The sequence below is a fragment of the Ascidiella aspersa genome, chromosome 4, assembly GCF_963924565.1.
Source record: "Ascidiella aspersa chromosome 4, kaAscAspe10.2, whole genome shotgun sequence".
Classification (NCBI taxonomy): domain Eukaryota; kingdom Metazoa; phylum Chordata; class Ascidiacea; order Phlebobranchia; family Ascidiidae; genus Ascidiella; species Ascidiella aspersa.
The window spans coordinates 7,157,445-7,174,588 of NC_139450.1; the positions used below are offsets into that span (position 1 = coordinate 7,157,445).

The 17,144-nt window shown below is 36.5% G+C and overlaps 2 protein-coding genes across 2 annotated transcripts; both read right to left on the reverse strand.

Moving 5' to 3' along the window:
- LOC146146917 (putative MFS-type transporter C09D4.1) lies at nucleotides 1-1,395 on the reverse strand. Its single transcript, XM_083387871.1, has one exon. It carries the CDS (start codon nucleotides 1,393-1,395, stop codon nucleotides 1-3), a length of 1,395 nt encoding a protein of 464 aa, XP_083243997.1.
- A 6,492-nt stretch (nucleotides 1,396-7,887) lies between these two features.
- Nucleotides 7,888-9,282, reverse strand: LOC146146918 (putative MFS-type transporter C09D4.1). The gene has a single exon (XM_083387873.1). It carries the CDS (start codon nucleotides 9,280-9,282, stop codon nucleotides 7,888-7,890), a length of 1,395 nt encoding a protein of 464 aa, XP_083243999.1.
- Between the last annotated feature and the right edge of the window lie 7,862 nt (nucleotides 9,283-17,144).

Here is a 17,144-nt window from a genome sequence, read left to right on the forward strand (position 1 = left end):
TTAGTCTGGCTCCTGTAACAAACGTTTCCTTTCATCCTTTTCGGCATCCGATCTGTTTGTCGGAATCTTTGTTGTCAACAACAAGATACTAGTAAAGGCAGTAAGAGTAAGTGGTAAGGCAATGGAAGCAGCCGCATTAAAATAGCTCAAAAATATTCTTCCAATCAGCGGATAAAGAAATCTGGTTACTCCAAGTGCAGTCACGGTTATCATTGTAGTTAGAAGAGGGGGTCTCGGGTACGTAATTTCAAGAATAAGTTCATATATGCAGGTGGTAGCCATTCCATTAAATATGCCAGTCATTATAATGCCTGCAACGATCAATTTTAAGACTGACGTTACCGCTCCAATTAACGCCATCAGGGTAGCAAGACTAATCGAACTTGTGGCCACAACTGCAGAAATTTTAAACTTTCTTGTTTTCGATAAAACGGGTCCGATTGAAATCCCACCAACCGCTGATAGAATCCAGGCTGTCATAATCACGTATCCTGACTTTCGATTGATGTCTGAATCGTTTGGAAATTCAGCATGCAACATAGATGAAAGCAATACGGTAAAATTGCGCAAAACTGGGTTGACCAAAGCGAAACCTATCCACAGTACCACGAATGCGCGTTGACTAAACAGTTCCTTTAGAATTAATATGAAGTCCCTGGGTTTCAGATGTTGAACTTGTTGTTCTAGCATTTTGGCCTGGGCGTAGCTGGGTGGTAAGGGTGGTCTATTTGGAAGAAACACGGCGACTAATATCATCAAGATAATGAGAAACAAAGATGACCCTGTTAAAAGTCCCGCCATTCTTCCGCCAACTTCGAAGAAGGATTGATCAATATTGACGATCAGTGGTGGTATAATGCCACCAATCGCCTCTCCAAAACTTCTGGACACTGACATCGCCCCTACTGTTGTTGATCTCTCGTTTGTGGGAAACCAACTGTTTGCTATGTCTCCGATAATAGACGACGAAAGAATGTTGCACATTCCAGCAATCAGCTCACCCACAATAACTAGTGGAAAGCCGTTCGGAATCAAAAAGGCAACCGACGTAATCAGCATACCACCGGCTAGAGAACCAGTCATCAGTAAATTGACAGTCTTCAGCTTCATTCTGGAGGTTAAAAAAGACATTGGAAGAGCAAGAAGTATGAACACGACGGATTGAGACAATATGAACCAGTCGATCTGCCATGGTGCAACGTTGAAGTGCTTGCTTAAAACATTGTTAATCGACCCGTAGCAGGCCTGGTTAAACCCACGAAATAAAATTGTTAATACGACATTGGAGAGGGCAAACCAACGCATCTTGTATGACTTGATTATATTGTTTTCAGCCGAAAGTGCCTCATTGCTTGACATCGCCGGAACAAGCTTTTCCAATTCCGACTTTGCCATATTACGTGTATGTATTTTCTATTGCCTTTTAAGATAATGTTTAAAATATTAAAGCAGATTTGCTTACTCAGGTTGAGCACCACTGCGCTATAGTCTGGGTTGACTACAACAGACAAATTATATTTGAAGGTAATATATTTTTTATAGTAACGAGCTCCCCAAAAACATTCCTATTTCTGTCAAAGAATTTAATTCTTCCATCGAATAAGTTTTATTACTTAAACAGGAAAACGGCTCTCTTGGGATTGGATTTGGAATAACTAAACTTTCTGAAATTATTTTAAGTAGGGATTTAAATATTTCATCGTTTCTTGGTAATAGACGTAATGTTCTATGAACAATTTTAGATCATTTACAATTTGCACAAAAGAAATTATACAAATTATCCTATTCATTTGAATTTTATTACTAATAGTCGACACAAAGACTTAACCCTTCGAACTAAAAAAATAGTCAATATAGTTTAGTTTTTTCGCTTCACACGAATCTATATTGACTTAGTAATGTGACCACATTTTTTCAACGTAATTACCTGGTTGCTGACTTCCATCAATAGTAAAACGTAAATTTGTCACTGTACCCTCAAAAAGGTCTACTGTCTTTCACTCTATGAGTAACTTAAAAGTAATAATGTTAACCTATACATAACTTATAATGCCCATCAAAGTATTTTTCAAAGAACCTCAGCGGCACTTGTTCGAAATGTACTGATACAAAATAAGAAAAGCAATTATAGACGTACAACTTAATCGAATGACAAATGTCACAACCCAAAGGAAGCTGTAAAAGTATAATATAAGGCCTACGGGAAACATATAATACAGATCACACAAGTTCAAAAAAATTGTGATCAAATCAAAGATTAAAATAAATATGCAAAACTACAGCAATACGCTAAGACGCTAAGTTATTGCTTAATTATGAATTATGGATATATACCAGCGGTTCGCAACCTTGTTTGTTGTCGCGAACCCTTTTCCAGTTTTCGAAATCCTACGCGACCCTCCAATTTCGGTACATTAGACATAAACCAGAGTTTATATAAGTTAGAATGAATGTTTTTCCTAAAGAAGAAAAATATTTTGTGTATATTGACCTTACATGAACTCCTAAAAAAAAGTAGAAAGCGAATACTTCATTTTTCAACTGGAGTGATCTTAATATACTGTAGATTAAAAAGATATATGCTATATAGAAGCAATTTTAAGTATGTTTTTATTTTATTTTGGTATTCTATGAGTTCTTAAAGTGGGGAAATAATGTTTTTGAAGAAAATTCAAATTCAAATGTAGAGTTTTATTTACGGCCGCTCCTTTGTACATTGAACTTAGCTACGCTTCAGTCATTAATTAAAAGTATTATATTCATGGCTCCATAATCATGACTGATTTACTGAAACAAACTTCATTACCACATCTTCTAGACTGGTGGCTGTTCTTTCTTCTTCTAATTCTAAGTTTTGGCAAATATTGTTTGTTTTTTCTTTTAACAATTGGTACACGGCGACCACCCAGACAACTTGTGTGTTTCTGTATTTTGTCGGGTCTTTATAGTTCTGTAGTCGAGTTTTACTTTTGGAGTATTTTTATTGCGCGAGACTGCGAAGTAAAATTGATTTTAATGTTGGGTATCCGCTGCTCTAGAACGTAAACAGAAATTTCATCCAATATTTATAAAGATCATTCTTAGACTAAATACTTTGCATGCTGTCGCTTTTGGCATTGTGTGCTTCAGCATGCAAATTGTGCTACTTTCGATCGTTTCAGAAAACGATTTTTTTTTTTTTGGGGGGGAGGGGGGCTTATGTGGAAGTTCCTGGCATATTTGTTGTAATAAAACAACATAAAACCTTGTGTTGCGATAAGTTTGAGGTTTAGGCTTTTGTTTACTTAGATTTATTGGCCTATCAATCAACTTTGCGGTTTACCAACATCTGTTTCATTTTAATGCATCGCCAATCAGGGGTATTTTCAAAACAATGAAGTATTTCTTGTAATTTGCAAGCACAAATCAAATTAAACGCTGATACAGTATTTGTCAGAATCTCAATGATGTAAAAGGATACTTGTTAGATATACGCAATACTGGTATAAGTCGATATAATCTAAAGGTTGTCGGAAATAATGTTGCTCATCAAGTACAATAATTAAATGTTAGTGGAACCATATTTATACTTTTTTATACAATTTGAATATTCGTTGCTTGCACAACAGACAATGTTTTACAAAACATTCAAAACAGTGCTTCATAGCAAATTAGCGAAATTATATAGTAGGGTTCCGAATTATAAATACATTATACGTAAAAATACAACGTTATTTAATCTGGCTCCTGTAACAAACGTTTCCTTTCATCCTTTTCGGCATCTGATCTGTTTGTCGGAATCTTTGTTGTCAACAACAGGATACTAGTAAAGGCAGTCAGAGTAAGTGGTAAGGCGATGGAAGCAGCCGCATTAAAATAGCTCAAAAAAATTCTTCCAATCAGCGGATAAAAGAACCTGGTTACTCCAACTGCAGTCATGTTTATCATTGTAGCTTGAAGAGGCGGTCTCGGGTAGGTAACTTCAAAAATAAGTTCATATATGCAGGTGGCAGCCATCCCATTGAACAAGCCCGCCATTAGAACGCCTGCAGAAATCACATTTAAGACTGATGTTGCCGCTCCAATTAACGCCAAAAGGGTAGCAAAACTTAGTATACTTGTTGCTGCCACTGCATTTATTTTAAACTTCCTTGTTTTTGACAAAACGGGTCCGATCGAAATTCCACCAACCGCTGAGAGAATCCAGGCTGTCATAATCACGTATCCTGACTTTCGATTGATGTCTGAATCGTTTGGAAATTCTGCGTGCAACATAGATGAAAGCAATACGGTAAAATTGCGTAACACTGGGTTGACCAAAGCGAAACCTATCCACAGCACCACGAATGCGCGTTGACTAAACAGTTCTGTTAGAATTAATATGAAGTCCCTGGGTTTCAGCTGTTCAACTTGATGTTTTAGCATTTTTGCCTGGGCGTAGCTGGGTGGTAAGGGTGGGCGATTTGGAACAAACAAGGCGACTAAGATCATCAAGATAATGAGAAATAAAGACGACCCTGATAAAATTCCCGCCATTCGTCCGCCAACTTCTAAAAAAGATTGGTCAATATTGACGATCAGTGGTGGTATAATGCCACCAATCGCCTCTCCAAAACCTTTCGAAACTGACATAAGCCCTACGGTTGTTGATCTCTCGTTTATGGGAAACCAACTGTTGGCTACTTCTCCGATAATAGACAAAGAAAGAATGTTGCACAATCCAGCAATTAGGCCACCAACAATAACAAGTGGAAACCCGTTGGGAATCAAAAAGGCAACCGACGTAATCAGCATACCACCGGCTAGAGAACCAGTCATCAGTAAATTGACAGTCTTTAGCTTCATTCTGGAGGTTAAAAAAGACATTGGAAGTGAAAGAAGGACATACACGACGGATTGAGACAAAATGAACCAGTCGATCTGCCATGGTGCGACGTTGAAGTGCTTGCTTAAAACATTGTTAATCGACCCGTAGCAGGCCTGATTAAAACCACGAAATAAAATTGTAAATACGACATTGGACAGGGCAAACCACCGTATCTTGTATGACTTGATTATATTGTTGCCAGCAACATTTTCTTCGTATGTTGTCATCACTTGGACACGTTTTTTCTGTTCTGAATTTGTCATATCAACTATATGTTTCTATTTGATCTGCCATAACAATATGTTGGGCATTAATTCACGTTTCGCTTGTAGGTCTTTTCGAATTATAATTTCGAACTCAATCTATATCACACTTCGAAATTGCGAGTTGATTTTTTACCTGACTTCGACGCCTTATAGTCACCCTGGGAATTAGTGTTTGCACACACACGCCACAATTGTTGCTGTTTTTAGTTAGTCTTTCACAAACCCATAAAAAACCTACAATAATCCAGTAATTTAATATTTCTCTTGTTAAGTAGAATGTAACAAAAATCTTACTGAACACTTACTAAGTTGTCTTCGAGTAAAATGGTTATTATGGACTCAGTTATTCATTTACATCAGGAGTGTCCTACTCAAACATGCCGGCGTGCCAATTTTTATCCTACAACTTCATCCCGTGCCAAAGCTTAGTAATATAATTCTTTCTAATAATAAAAGCGTTTTTTTACAAATAAAAAAACGCGTAGCTAGCAGTGCGCATTACTGCATCTAAATGTCCGTCGGTGAGCTGACGTTTTGTTTCTTCACACCAAACTTTATATAGTTATGTGAATGCTAGCCTCCACTACAATATAATGTTATAGCATTAAAAGTAATTGTTAGTTGTCGTGATTGCAGCGATTGTTTTATATTCTGAATAAACAATGGCAATTTACTGTATAAAACATTAGGTATTTTTTTACAATTGGCTGCAATAACAAATAAACTAGTTTAGGGGGGCTTGCGTGCCATTTTTTATTTGGTCGCGTGCCACATTTGGCACGCGTGCCGCTTGTTGGACACCCCTGATTTACATAAACAACATGGTATTGCAACAATTATGAAAGTAAATAATTCGTTCAGAAATCACTCTGTTATTCTCCGGAGTTCTCCCAATCCAGGAACCACTTAACTTATGAGCTTGACTGCAACAAAAAAATCACATTTCAAGTTTACTAAAACAGGTAAACTAAATTATGCTAAAACGACTCAGTCACTCCAAAACCTCATTATTTATGATAACGAATTTTATTGTTCCACATGTTTTATTACGCCATTAGGAATATGTTTTAGTAGGTTTTTTGCGTTTTTTCGCAGCTACTGAGATAACAGAACAATTATGACACCATTACTTGCATCCTGTTGGTATTATTTCGGTACTGTGATCCTCGTAAAACTGAAAGTAAAATTCCGTCAACGTAAACAATTAAGCCAAAAAAATAGATTTTCTATTATAGATTACACTGTCTATTTGAATGTTTTTTCAGTTGTTAAACTGGAATTAAAAATATTTAAAAAAAGGATGTTCAGTAGTTAACGAAATGAAAATTTTTTTAAGAAATTAAAGTAATGAAACAAATTAGTTATTTAGCTGAAATGCAGCGGCAGTTAACAACGCTACTTTTTAACAATCGACATCACCTAAAGTGCCAAACTATTTTCAACTTGATCAATATAAAGCGAAAATCTAATATTAAACCTAATTTGTTTTAGTGTTATTAGCGTACTGCTATTCAACGAAAAACGTCCGGAATAACGGTTTTACATTTTTTTATCGTATATTAGGTGTAAATAAATTGTATACAAGCTTTGTTTCGCATGGGAATCGTCACTTGGAGTGAAAATAGTTGTAAATGAAGTATAGCTATTCACGTGTGTGTTTTGCTTTAAAACGTTTTAAACTTAAAACCTAGGATTAAGATGCAAACAGGCATATGGGTTGAATTACATCCATTTAAAATCAAATTCTTAATGTATCAACAAATAACCTGCTATGTAACCAATAATTTGTAATTGGCAATCACAAATCTTTATAAACTAATGTCAGCAATTACCAGGGAGTCGAACCGGAACCGAAGCGGAACTTTGTAAACCGGTTTGGGGTCAATTTTTTCCGAACCGTAACCGAACCTGAACCGTTTTTTGTTAGATTTTAAGGAGCCGAACCGTAACTGAATCGAATATTTTAAAGAACTTGAACCTGAACCGAACCCGAACCTGTCAAAAAAGCGTTCACTCCAGCATGACGTCACAACTTGTATTTTACAGAGTCAAGTTATGCTATGTTCGAAATTTTATGAAAAAAAATAAGAATATTGATTAAATAAAATGTTGCTTTTTATTTTTCAGATATTCCAATAATGAGATGCTGTTCTTTAGTACGTCACGTAACTTAGATTAAATCACTTACAATTTAAAGATTATTCTCTACATTTATTGACAAATATTTTTAGATTCAACGCAACTTATATTGTATCCGAACCGGAACTTTATGAACCGGTTTTGAAATAACGATTGTTGAACCGGAGCTGAACCGGAACTTTTAAATTCCTCCAAACCGAAACAGGAACTGAACCGGTTCCACTCGCTGGCAATTACCCACGCTACTAACAAGATAGACTGTTTTCGTTTTTAGTGGCACTCGTATGCATCCATTGAAGGATGAGGAACCGACACAAAGAGGCACAATTACAACAACACTTAACTTTCTCCATATTTTTCCAGTATATAGAATAGTCGCGTTTTAAATTTGCACAGCATATGGAATAGCCACAAAATTTGCACAGAATATTACACACCCAGCCGAGATACTCTAATGCCCTGAATGTATACGTTTTAATGTGAATTCACACGATGGAAGAGGTGAAAAAGAAAGATTGATTGTTTGCACAATAGATGTTTTTTAAAGCATGCAAAATATTGCTTGATAGGAAAATAATGAAATTGGATAGTTGGGTTTCGAATTTTATATACACTATACGAAATATACAAATTTGTTTAATCTGGCTCCTGTAACACACGTTTCTTTTCATCCTTTTCGGCATCCGACCTATTGGTCGGAATCTTTGTTGACCACATCAGGACACTGGTAATGGCAGTCAGCGTAAGTGGTAAGGCGATGGAAGCAGCGGCATTAAAATAGCTTAAAAGTACTCTTCCAATGAGTGGATAAATAAATCTGGTTGCTCCAGATGCAGTCATGTTTATCATTGCAGCTTGAAGAGGGGGTCTCGGGTACGTAACTTCAAGAATAAGTTCAAATATGCAGGTGGCAGCCATCCCATTGACCAAGCCCGCCATTATAACGCCTGCGAAAATCACCTTTAAGACAGATGTTGCCGCTCCAATTAACGCCAAAAGGGTAGCAAAACTTAGTATACTTGTTGCTGCCACTGCATTTATTTTAAACTTCCTTGTTTTTGACAAAACGGGTCCGATCGAAATTCCACCAACCGCCGAGAGAATCCAGGCTGTCATAATCACGTATCCTGACTTTCGATTGATATCTAAATCGTTTGGAAATTCAGCATGCAACATAGATGAAAGCAATATGGTAAAATTGCGCAACACAGGGTTAGCCAAAGCGAAACTTATCCACAGTACCACGAATGCGCGTTGACTGAACAACTCTTTCAAAACTTCTAAGAAATATTTTGGCTTCAGCTGTTGAACTTGTTGTTTTAGCATTTTTGCCTGGGCGTAGCTGGGTGGTAAGGGCGGGCGATTTGGAAGAAATACGGCGACTAAGATCATCAAGATAATGAGAAACGAAGATGACCCTGCCAGAAGTCCCGCCATTCTTCCGCCAACTTCTAAAACGGATTGATCAGTATTGACGAGCAGTGGTGGTATAATGCCACCAATTGCCTCTCCAAAACTTTTCGACACTGACATAAGCCCTACGGTTGTTGATCTCTCGTTTGTGGGAAACCAACTGTTGGCTACTTCTCCGATTATAGACGACGAAAGAAGGTTGCACATTCCAGCAATCAGCTCACCCACAATAACTAGTAGAAAGCCATTGGAAATCAAAAAGGCAACCGACGTAATCAGCATACCACCGGCTAGACAACCAGTCATCAGTAAGTTGACAGTCTTTAGCTTCATTCTGGAGGTTAAAAAAGACATTGGAAGAGCAAGAAGAATGAACACGACGGATTGACACAAAATGAACCAGTCGATCTGCCATGGTGCGACGTTAAAGTGCTTGCTCAAAATACTGTTAATCGATCCGTAGCAGGCCTGGTTGAAACCACGAAATATAATTGTAAGTGTGACATTGAAGAGGGCAAACCACCGCATCTTGTATGACTTGATTTTATAGTTGTTGGTTGAAAGTGCTTCATTTTTTGCTTTCCCCGTAACAAGGTTTTCCAGTTCCGACTTTGCCATATCAACTATACGTTTCTATTTGATCTGTCATAACAATGTAAAGGGCAATTATACACGTTTCGCTTGTAGGTATTTTCGAACTAAAAACCATCCAAAACCCAGGTACGATTAAAATAACCACAACGCTTCACTTACCTCAAAAAAGCTGAAAAAAAATTTCAAACATTTGCATCAACAGCTTGTTTTGAAAAGAGCTTTTAATGAAAAAAAATCTATGAATTCGGCCAAGCTCGAAATGGAAATAACGTAGGAAAACTTAAAAAAAAAAAAAAGGGTTTGAACTTTTTACGAAAGTATTTTTAATCTATATCAAAATCAAACGAAATTGCGTCAAGTGCTCCAATGAAATGTTGAAAAAAACTAAAAAAATAGAATTTGCTTTGTTATACATTTATTGCTGCGGACTCGAAGTCGGCCTCGGAACTCGAGAATCAAGGTCGTTTTTTTTCTGTCGTCGATATCGTCCAAAGTGCGCATGCGCATTGCGCAATACCACAATCGAACTTAAAATGGACGCAAACTGTAAATTGTAAAGGTGGTACAGCATATGGTGGAATATTTGTGGACCGCTAAAATTATTTTTAGTTGATTAATTGGGTCAAATAGTTTGTAGATTTGGAGAAGTAATCTAGATTCGACGAAACAGCTCATTTTTGGTTATTTTTTATTACACAATGAGGATTTTTTGCATTTTTTGCAGTTACCGGGATAACAAAATATCTAAAACAGCCTTTCTTAACCTGGGGTAAATTTACCAAGAATAGGTATTCAAGCTATGAATATTCTGGTTCCGTTTTCTTTAACTTAACTATGCGAATGTGGCTACGGCCTCACACCATTGCTTACTAACATAAAGCACTAAACCGTCTTCATGTTGAATCTGATATTCGTTGTGCATTATCTAGTACTTTACCAGACATAGAAAAACTCGCTGCCATAAACCAAGGACAGTCGTCGCATTGAATATACAACTAATGTAATTTGGTACTTTCGTTGTTTTTCAATTAATGAGCTCAATTTATATATTGGGGTAAACCTGATATTCATCTGGGAGCGGCTGACTTTGATCTTGGGAGCGGCTGACTTTGATGACCTAACGGTCTTTCGCTGCTCCCTGGGAATCTACTTTCCAAACAATAAACAATAAACATATCTGTTTTAAAGGGGTAAAACATACATAAAAGGTTAAAATCCCCTGATCTAAAATGATTCTCAGTCTAAACGCTTATTTATTTTTCCGGATTGTTTTCATGTTTTGCTAGTGTAAAACTTTAGTTTATACATACATGTCTACAACGGTGATCTAGCCCAACGGTGAAGTGTTTTTATGACAAAATGCAACGACGTATACATATATAATATTTACACCGTATGTCTTCAACTAACTAACCGAATCAGGTATATTTATATCAGCAAGGCCACGCTAGAAAACAGCCAACCTTCTGTGAGGTTTGAACGCACGACCTTAGCTATCCTGGGACCGTTGCTCTATTAAGTGAGCTATACATGCTAAGTGGGCAAGTCCAGTAACAATCATAGCAGCATTACTTGCATCCTGTCAGTACATAACGCTTATCTGGTGGTGTTGAACAGTGCTCTTCAACCGGTGTACACGATGCACCCTAGGGGCATCAAAATATGGGTCACAAACTTTTAATGAAATATTAATATTTAACACCGAATGCTGTTTTACGACATGCAATAGTACTTGCAAGTAGTCTGCAGCCATAATCGAACTCTCACCGACGGTGTTTGCAACTTCGGCAGCTCCGCTCGGTTTAAGTGACATGATAATATTGTTAAATATAATGATTTTTTTATGTTGCTTTTTACCTCAGTTTACCTTTCAAGTGGACAAGGTGCATGAGTGTGTCACAAAAACTTTAAGGGTTCGCCAAACCAAAAAAGGTTGAAGAGCAAGCTGGTGTAGATTGCAGAATATTCCCTTAAATATGAAAATAAAAGATTCGTAACTTTAATCTAGCAATCTTTTTTGCGCTTCGCACGAATTTATTTTTTCTTGATAATGTGATCAGAACTAACTTGAAATAAACACATTTCCAACGTAAACCTTTTAAACGTATGTTTGCACTTTCTAACTTATTGCCAACGTAATCTGTTAGTTATTATTTGATCGATATCTGTAAATTACGCTATATTTGTCATCCAACGTTTGAATCATTTGGGGTTGGGCACAATTAACCACCAGGGTGCATTTTTAGACGAACAACCGCGCAAGAGTTTGAATGAAACAGTGAGTTTCTCTGAGAAAACCTGTTTGAAAATGTTAAATCATACTTCTTATGTGACGATAAAAACTAAATTTCTCACGGCCCTCTGCTCAAAAGTCTATTGTCTTTGACACTGTATGTAACTTGCACTAACATAAAAAAGCACTAGGATATGTAGAGTTTGGCCAAGTCGCATATGTAACAAGGCAAAGGAAGTTGTAATCGTACGATGTAAGACCTGTAGGAAACATTAACATTAGCTTTACACCTTTTAGCTTGTATCAGTAGCCAACGCATTGGAGACCCAATAAACCTACAAATATTGCTTCCTCAATCTGTAACCATATTCCTGCTGGTCGCAACGGTTTATTACTACCTGATCAAGAAATATCTTCGAAATTCCAAACATATCCAGCCTTTACCACTACTTTGGAGCATAATGGTTGAGGGCTGTGGTAAGACTTAGTAAGAAAATCAAAGTCCATACAGAAGTATGTATTATTTTTAAACGTTCAAACTGTCCAATCTTTATCACTTTTGCAGATTACGTGGCAACATGTTCGTGTCAATCTGCTGGCATAACACGCTTTAAAATATGTTACGGTTAGCGTAATATCTTCATCAGGCAAACAGTCTGACGCAATCCCCCACTACTTGCTTACTACGTCAAATAATAGTGAATGTTAGTTATTTTTTTGTTCTTTATTTTGGGGTTAAAATAAGAGGACTGCCATAAGACCAAAATAAGAACATTATCAACGTCGGAATAAGACGAAAATAGGACTAATACCTAATAGTTGTAATGCCGTCTAAAAACGTTCTCGTGGTTTGTTTCCATTGTTTTGCGTTGCTTTGGTCCTGTTACGCTTTTGCTTTGACCACGGTTGTGAGTTCAAACCTAACCGCAATTCGCTTTCTTCCTATAGTTATAGCACCTAAATCTCGGATCGGACCAAAGAAGATTGCTTGAGTTTTTTAACTGAAACTACTTTTCAGTTTACTAGTTTTTTTAAATAACATTGCGTAAATTAATTGTTTTCATTCATTATTTTTTAATAAAATTCAGCCATCTATTCGAATTTTTGTATGTAAAACTATTTTCTTGCTATATGTTGCGTTTTTGATATTTTTATTTGAGTTATTATTCACAATCGCGCTATGTTATCAATTGTAATAGTTAAAATTTTATTGTGATGTTACTTACCTGAATTAAGGTTGACTTGCAATATTTCTTGAACTGGGACTTGACTTGGGAAACTGATGACTTGGACTGGGCCTTGACTGGTTAATTTTTGAAACTTAACTTGGAGTTAATTTTTGTATATTTAACTTGACTGATACTTAAGTCAATTCAAATTCACAGTCACCAGCTGTCTCTGATAGTGACGCAATGCAACTCCGGTTCTTATCACAGGAAATATATCAAATAAAAATGTGTTTTTCTTAATGTCTAGGACGAATCAAAATATGATTCGAAACAGAGAATCAAATCGTTTAACTTTTCCGATTCAGGTTCGCGACGGGTTTAAGAATTTGTTTGGAATCCAGTTCAGCTCTGGTTCGACTGAGTTTAGTTTGTTCTGGTTCGGATACAATATGAGTTGCTTTTAACCTAAATATGTTGGTAAAAGATTTAGAAAAAAATTGAATTGTAACTCGTATTACATCTAATCATACGCATTAAAAACAAGCTCATTAGTCAAATTTCGAAAAATTAAAAAGAAACGTTTCATTTATTGAATATTTAAATTTCGAAAACGAGATATTGACTCTATAAAATACAATTGTGACGTCATGTTATTTTATTTGACAGGTTGAGTTTCGGTTAAGGCTCTGGTTCTTTTAAAATTTTCGGTTCAGTTCCAGTTTTGACAAATTCTTACAAAAAAAAGTTCAGGTTACGGTTCGGAAAAAATGGTTCAAACCAATTCATAAAATCACGGTTCTGGTTCAGTTCTTCCAGATTCAAAGTGAACAACTCAGTGGTTATCCAACTGAACTCCGTCAGGGGGTTTTGTGTGATTCGCGGATTAAAAATTTTAGTCCCCAACCCAAAATAGGAATATTGAAAACTGCAAAGGTAAACCCACCTCATATTTGTGCATATTATTCACTTTTTTGTGTTTGTGTTGATATTTTAGAGCAGTATTTATGCATTGCCGTTTTTATAATCGTTTTCAAGGTGGTGTTTCTAAAAGTAAGCGAACCACTTAAACTGCAGGGAATCCGCCACGTAAACTTTTAACGAAACGTTGAAGCACCACTGATTTATGCCAATTCTAGCACTCGACTTTCGTTAAATTTGCAAAGGTTCTGAAGGTAATAAACTGTAATAAGCACTCAAGAGAAAGTTAAACCCGAAATGCAATGGACGGAAATTAATGCCTTTATTAGCGAAGTTAGAAACGTTTAACGTGCGGAATTAAGAGGGGACTGACTTTCTACAAGGGTTGTTCGGTACCTAAGCCTTTACGCAAAAGGATAGGCCTTGCTCTGCAAATTAAATTCAGTTTATCGTAGCATGTTCAACAGACTTCACAAAACGATTGATGACATTACACTTCCGCGAATACAGCTTGGCCGATGGAATATGTCAGGAATAAATCAATATAACTGTCGCAAGCTTTTCTACGAAAAGTATGAACTCAAATCCGTGAGTTGTAGATTTTCTCGGTGTTCTCATTTAATATCGAATGTCTAAACGATTAATATATATAGTTACATTTACTTTATGGTGCATAATTGGCAGTAACTTTTTACAATTTAAGCAAACTATTAGAGCGTAAGGCGTGATTATTAATAAATACACCAAAATTCGGTTGTAATCACGTTTGCGAATGGACAATATTAACCTGATGTTTTAAATTGGTTTGGTACGAGAGGCGTCAATGCCGTACATGGCAAATCATTCTGCTCGGCAGCTATTCGTTTGTTTTTCGGCGAAATAAAGCATGTCACAATTGCACAAATTAAAAGCATCACGCTAATAAACACCAGTAGCCCAACGCCGCAAAACTTGTCATAAACTAACCTTCCGAAAACACCTAGAAGGACTGATATTACAGAGATTAATCCAGTCGCCCATGTATTAACTAATGTTTCGTCAATAGGATACGTCAGTTGCGTTATGATCTCCATCGATGAAATATCTATAAAGCCAGTAAAAAATCCAAACAAGGAATTGGTTACAAAGACAACGACTGGTTGAGCTGTATATACGCCCAAAGCCAAACCAACTGTTGCGAGAAAGTTAAGAAGGAGGGCGACTATTAGAAAAGCCTTGTAGCGCTTACAGTTGTCTACAAGTTTTCCACATATCATCAGGCCGAGTATGTTACCTGCGCACCATAAAGACATGACGATACCACTGACAATATCCGAAGGTAAATAGGAAAGGTGGTACAAGTCCAAACTGTGAATTATCTCCGACATCATAAGATTTTCAAGAATTACCAGCTGATAGGAAACACCAAAGACAAATATCATAGTGTTGTAAGACCAGTTTGAGAACAAATTTTTGGTTTCTTTAAAGAACATTTCTGTTGTCCTTAAGCCCTGAATGTTTTGTTGTTTTCTTTCTTGTGCTACCGTAGGAGCTGTAGGTGGCCTGTCCGTCATAAAAATGTAAAAAAACAACCCAAGAATACAAGAAACGGCTGAAGCAGCCCCGTACATTATCTGAAGATATTTACGGCCGTTTTCCAAAGTCGCTTCACTCAACCTATACGAAGAAGCATTTGCACTTGTATCTGACAAAAACAAAATACTTGGCGGCAGCAGGTAAAAAAATATACTACCGAAATTAAAGCCGATCATGGTGATGGCTATTGCAGTGCCCACCTGGTTATCTGGAAACCACAGTACTGCAAATGCTGCAGGCAAACCTACATTGAAAATTTTACCAAATCCTAACAAAATCTGTCCGACAAATATCAGAGCAATCAGCGAAGGGTTGAAAAGGCCGGCTGTTACAAACAGCACACCTAATGTGCTTGACAAAATCATCAAAAGAACCATCATTCTCAGTTGCACTTTGCCTTTAACTATGAACCACGCCAACGGCATGGTGAACGAAGCGGCACTGATGTTGCGTACATTTGTAAGCCAATCCACAATCGTATAATCAACGCCGAAGAACTGCGAATAAAAATTGCTGATTTGCCCAAAACTGACGAAGGAGATGGCCCCATATAACTCGTAAAATGCGATCCCGATCAGAAAGAACCATCTTCTTGTGTAAAGTTTCCTGCCTCCATTCTCCATTTTGTCCAACATGTTTCGATAGCTTTATAAACAGTTGATTATTTACAAAACTAATCTCTGCAGTATATGAAACATGCTTTCTTGTAAAAAAAATCTTCAGTACATGAACATTAGGGTTGTTCAGATTTAACTTTTTTTTGAAAATTTGTGCTTCCTGCTTGATTTCCCATTATGTGTCACATAAAAATGAGTTTCGTAAGTTTTCAAAACAATTGGACAACATTTAGGGGCTCCGCAGACACCGCAAACTTAGCACACTGAAATTGCTAAAATCTGGGACTTCCCCTCACACGCACTGTACGTTTTTCTTAAAAAACCCAGAAACCTTGTAATTTTTATATTAAACAATGGCAAGAAAGCATTACTAATCTATTTTCCAGTTTTATGTAACTTAAAATGTATTCTTAATGAACATACTTTACTGTAAATATTAATCTGCAGTATATGAACAATGAACATACTTTACTGTAAAAGGTAAAACATGGTTTACTGTAAAACAATTGGTTTTGCCTATCAGCTTTTCACTGGTATATCGGTCTGCTTATCCTCGCTTACCTTTGAAATAAGATAATATTACCGATTTTAACACTGCGATTTAAAATGTTTAAAGAAAAATGTACAAACTATTCAAAAATCAGCGTTCTGAAGCCGGATTATTGCAAATGGCTCACACCAATCTTCATATTCCATTGAACAGGTCTTGGCAGAAAAAGGGTTTTGTTTTGGTTTAAAACAGGAAATCACGTTTCAAATTAAATTTGGCGTCTTTGAACCGTCTTGCGGCGTCCTTGAAAATGCAGAAAATTTGTAATATTGCTTGATCTCAAGAAGATGTCTAAAATTGACTTTGCGTAACCCTGCACCATACTTTCGTTTTATGAGTTTTCTTTAACGCCCACAGTTGTAATTCACACGATGCAAGAAATCACAAAATATCGCCCTTTGTATGAAGAGGTTTAAACATAAAACTTCTCAAAGTGCACAAAAATCCTTACATTTCGTAAGTAACGCCGTATGGTTCAAGTAATTTAAGGGACGTGTTGTTAACGAAGTAATCGGTGTGGTATTATACAACAAAACCAAGTTTATCGCACAAACCGCAAAAAAATCATCTCCACAGTTAAAAAGGCACCCAAAAGTTCGCACGAAACACATAAAAGGAAGACATAATAGTCAATATGTTAATCTTGTTTAAAAATTGGAATAAATTTTACTCATGATACAATACCTATATTACAAAGTTGAATAAAAAAATACAACTATATATATTTTTGTAAAAATTGCATGTTGTTAGCTGGAGAGAGTCTAAGTTCACATAGCGTTAGGTTGTTAACACCAAGAAAAGGTGAGGTATTACATGGCGCCTTA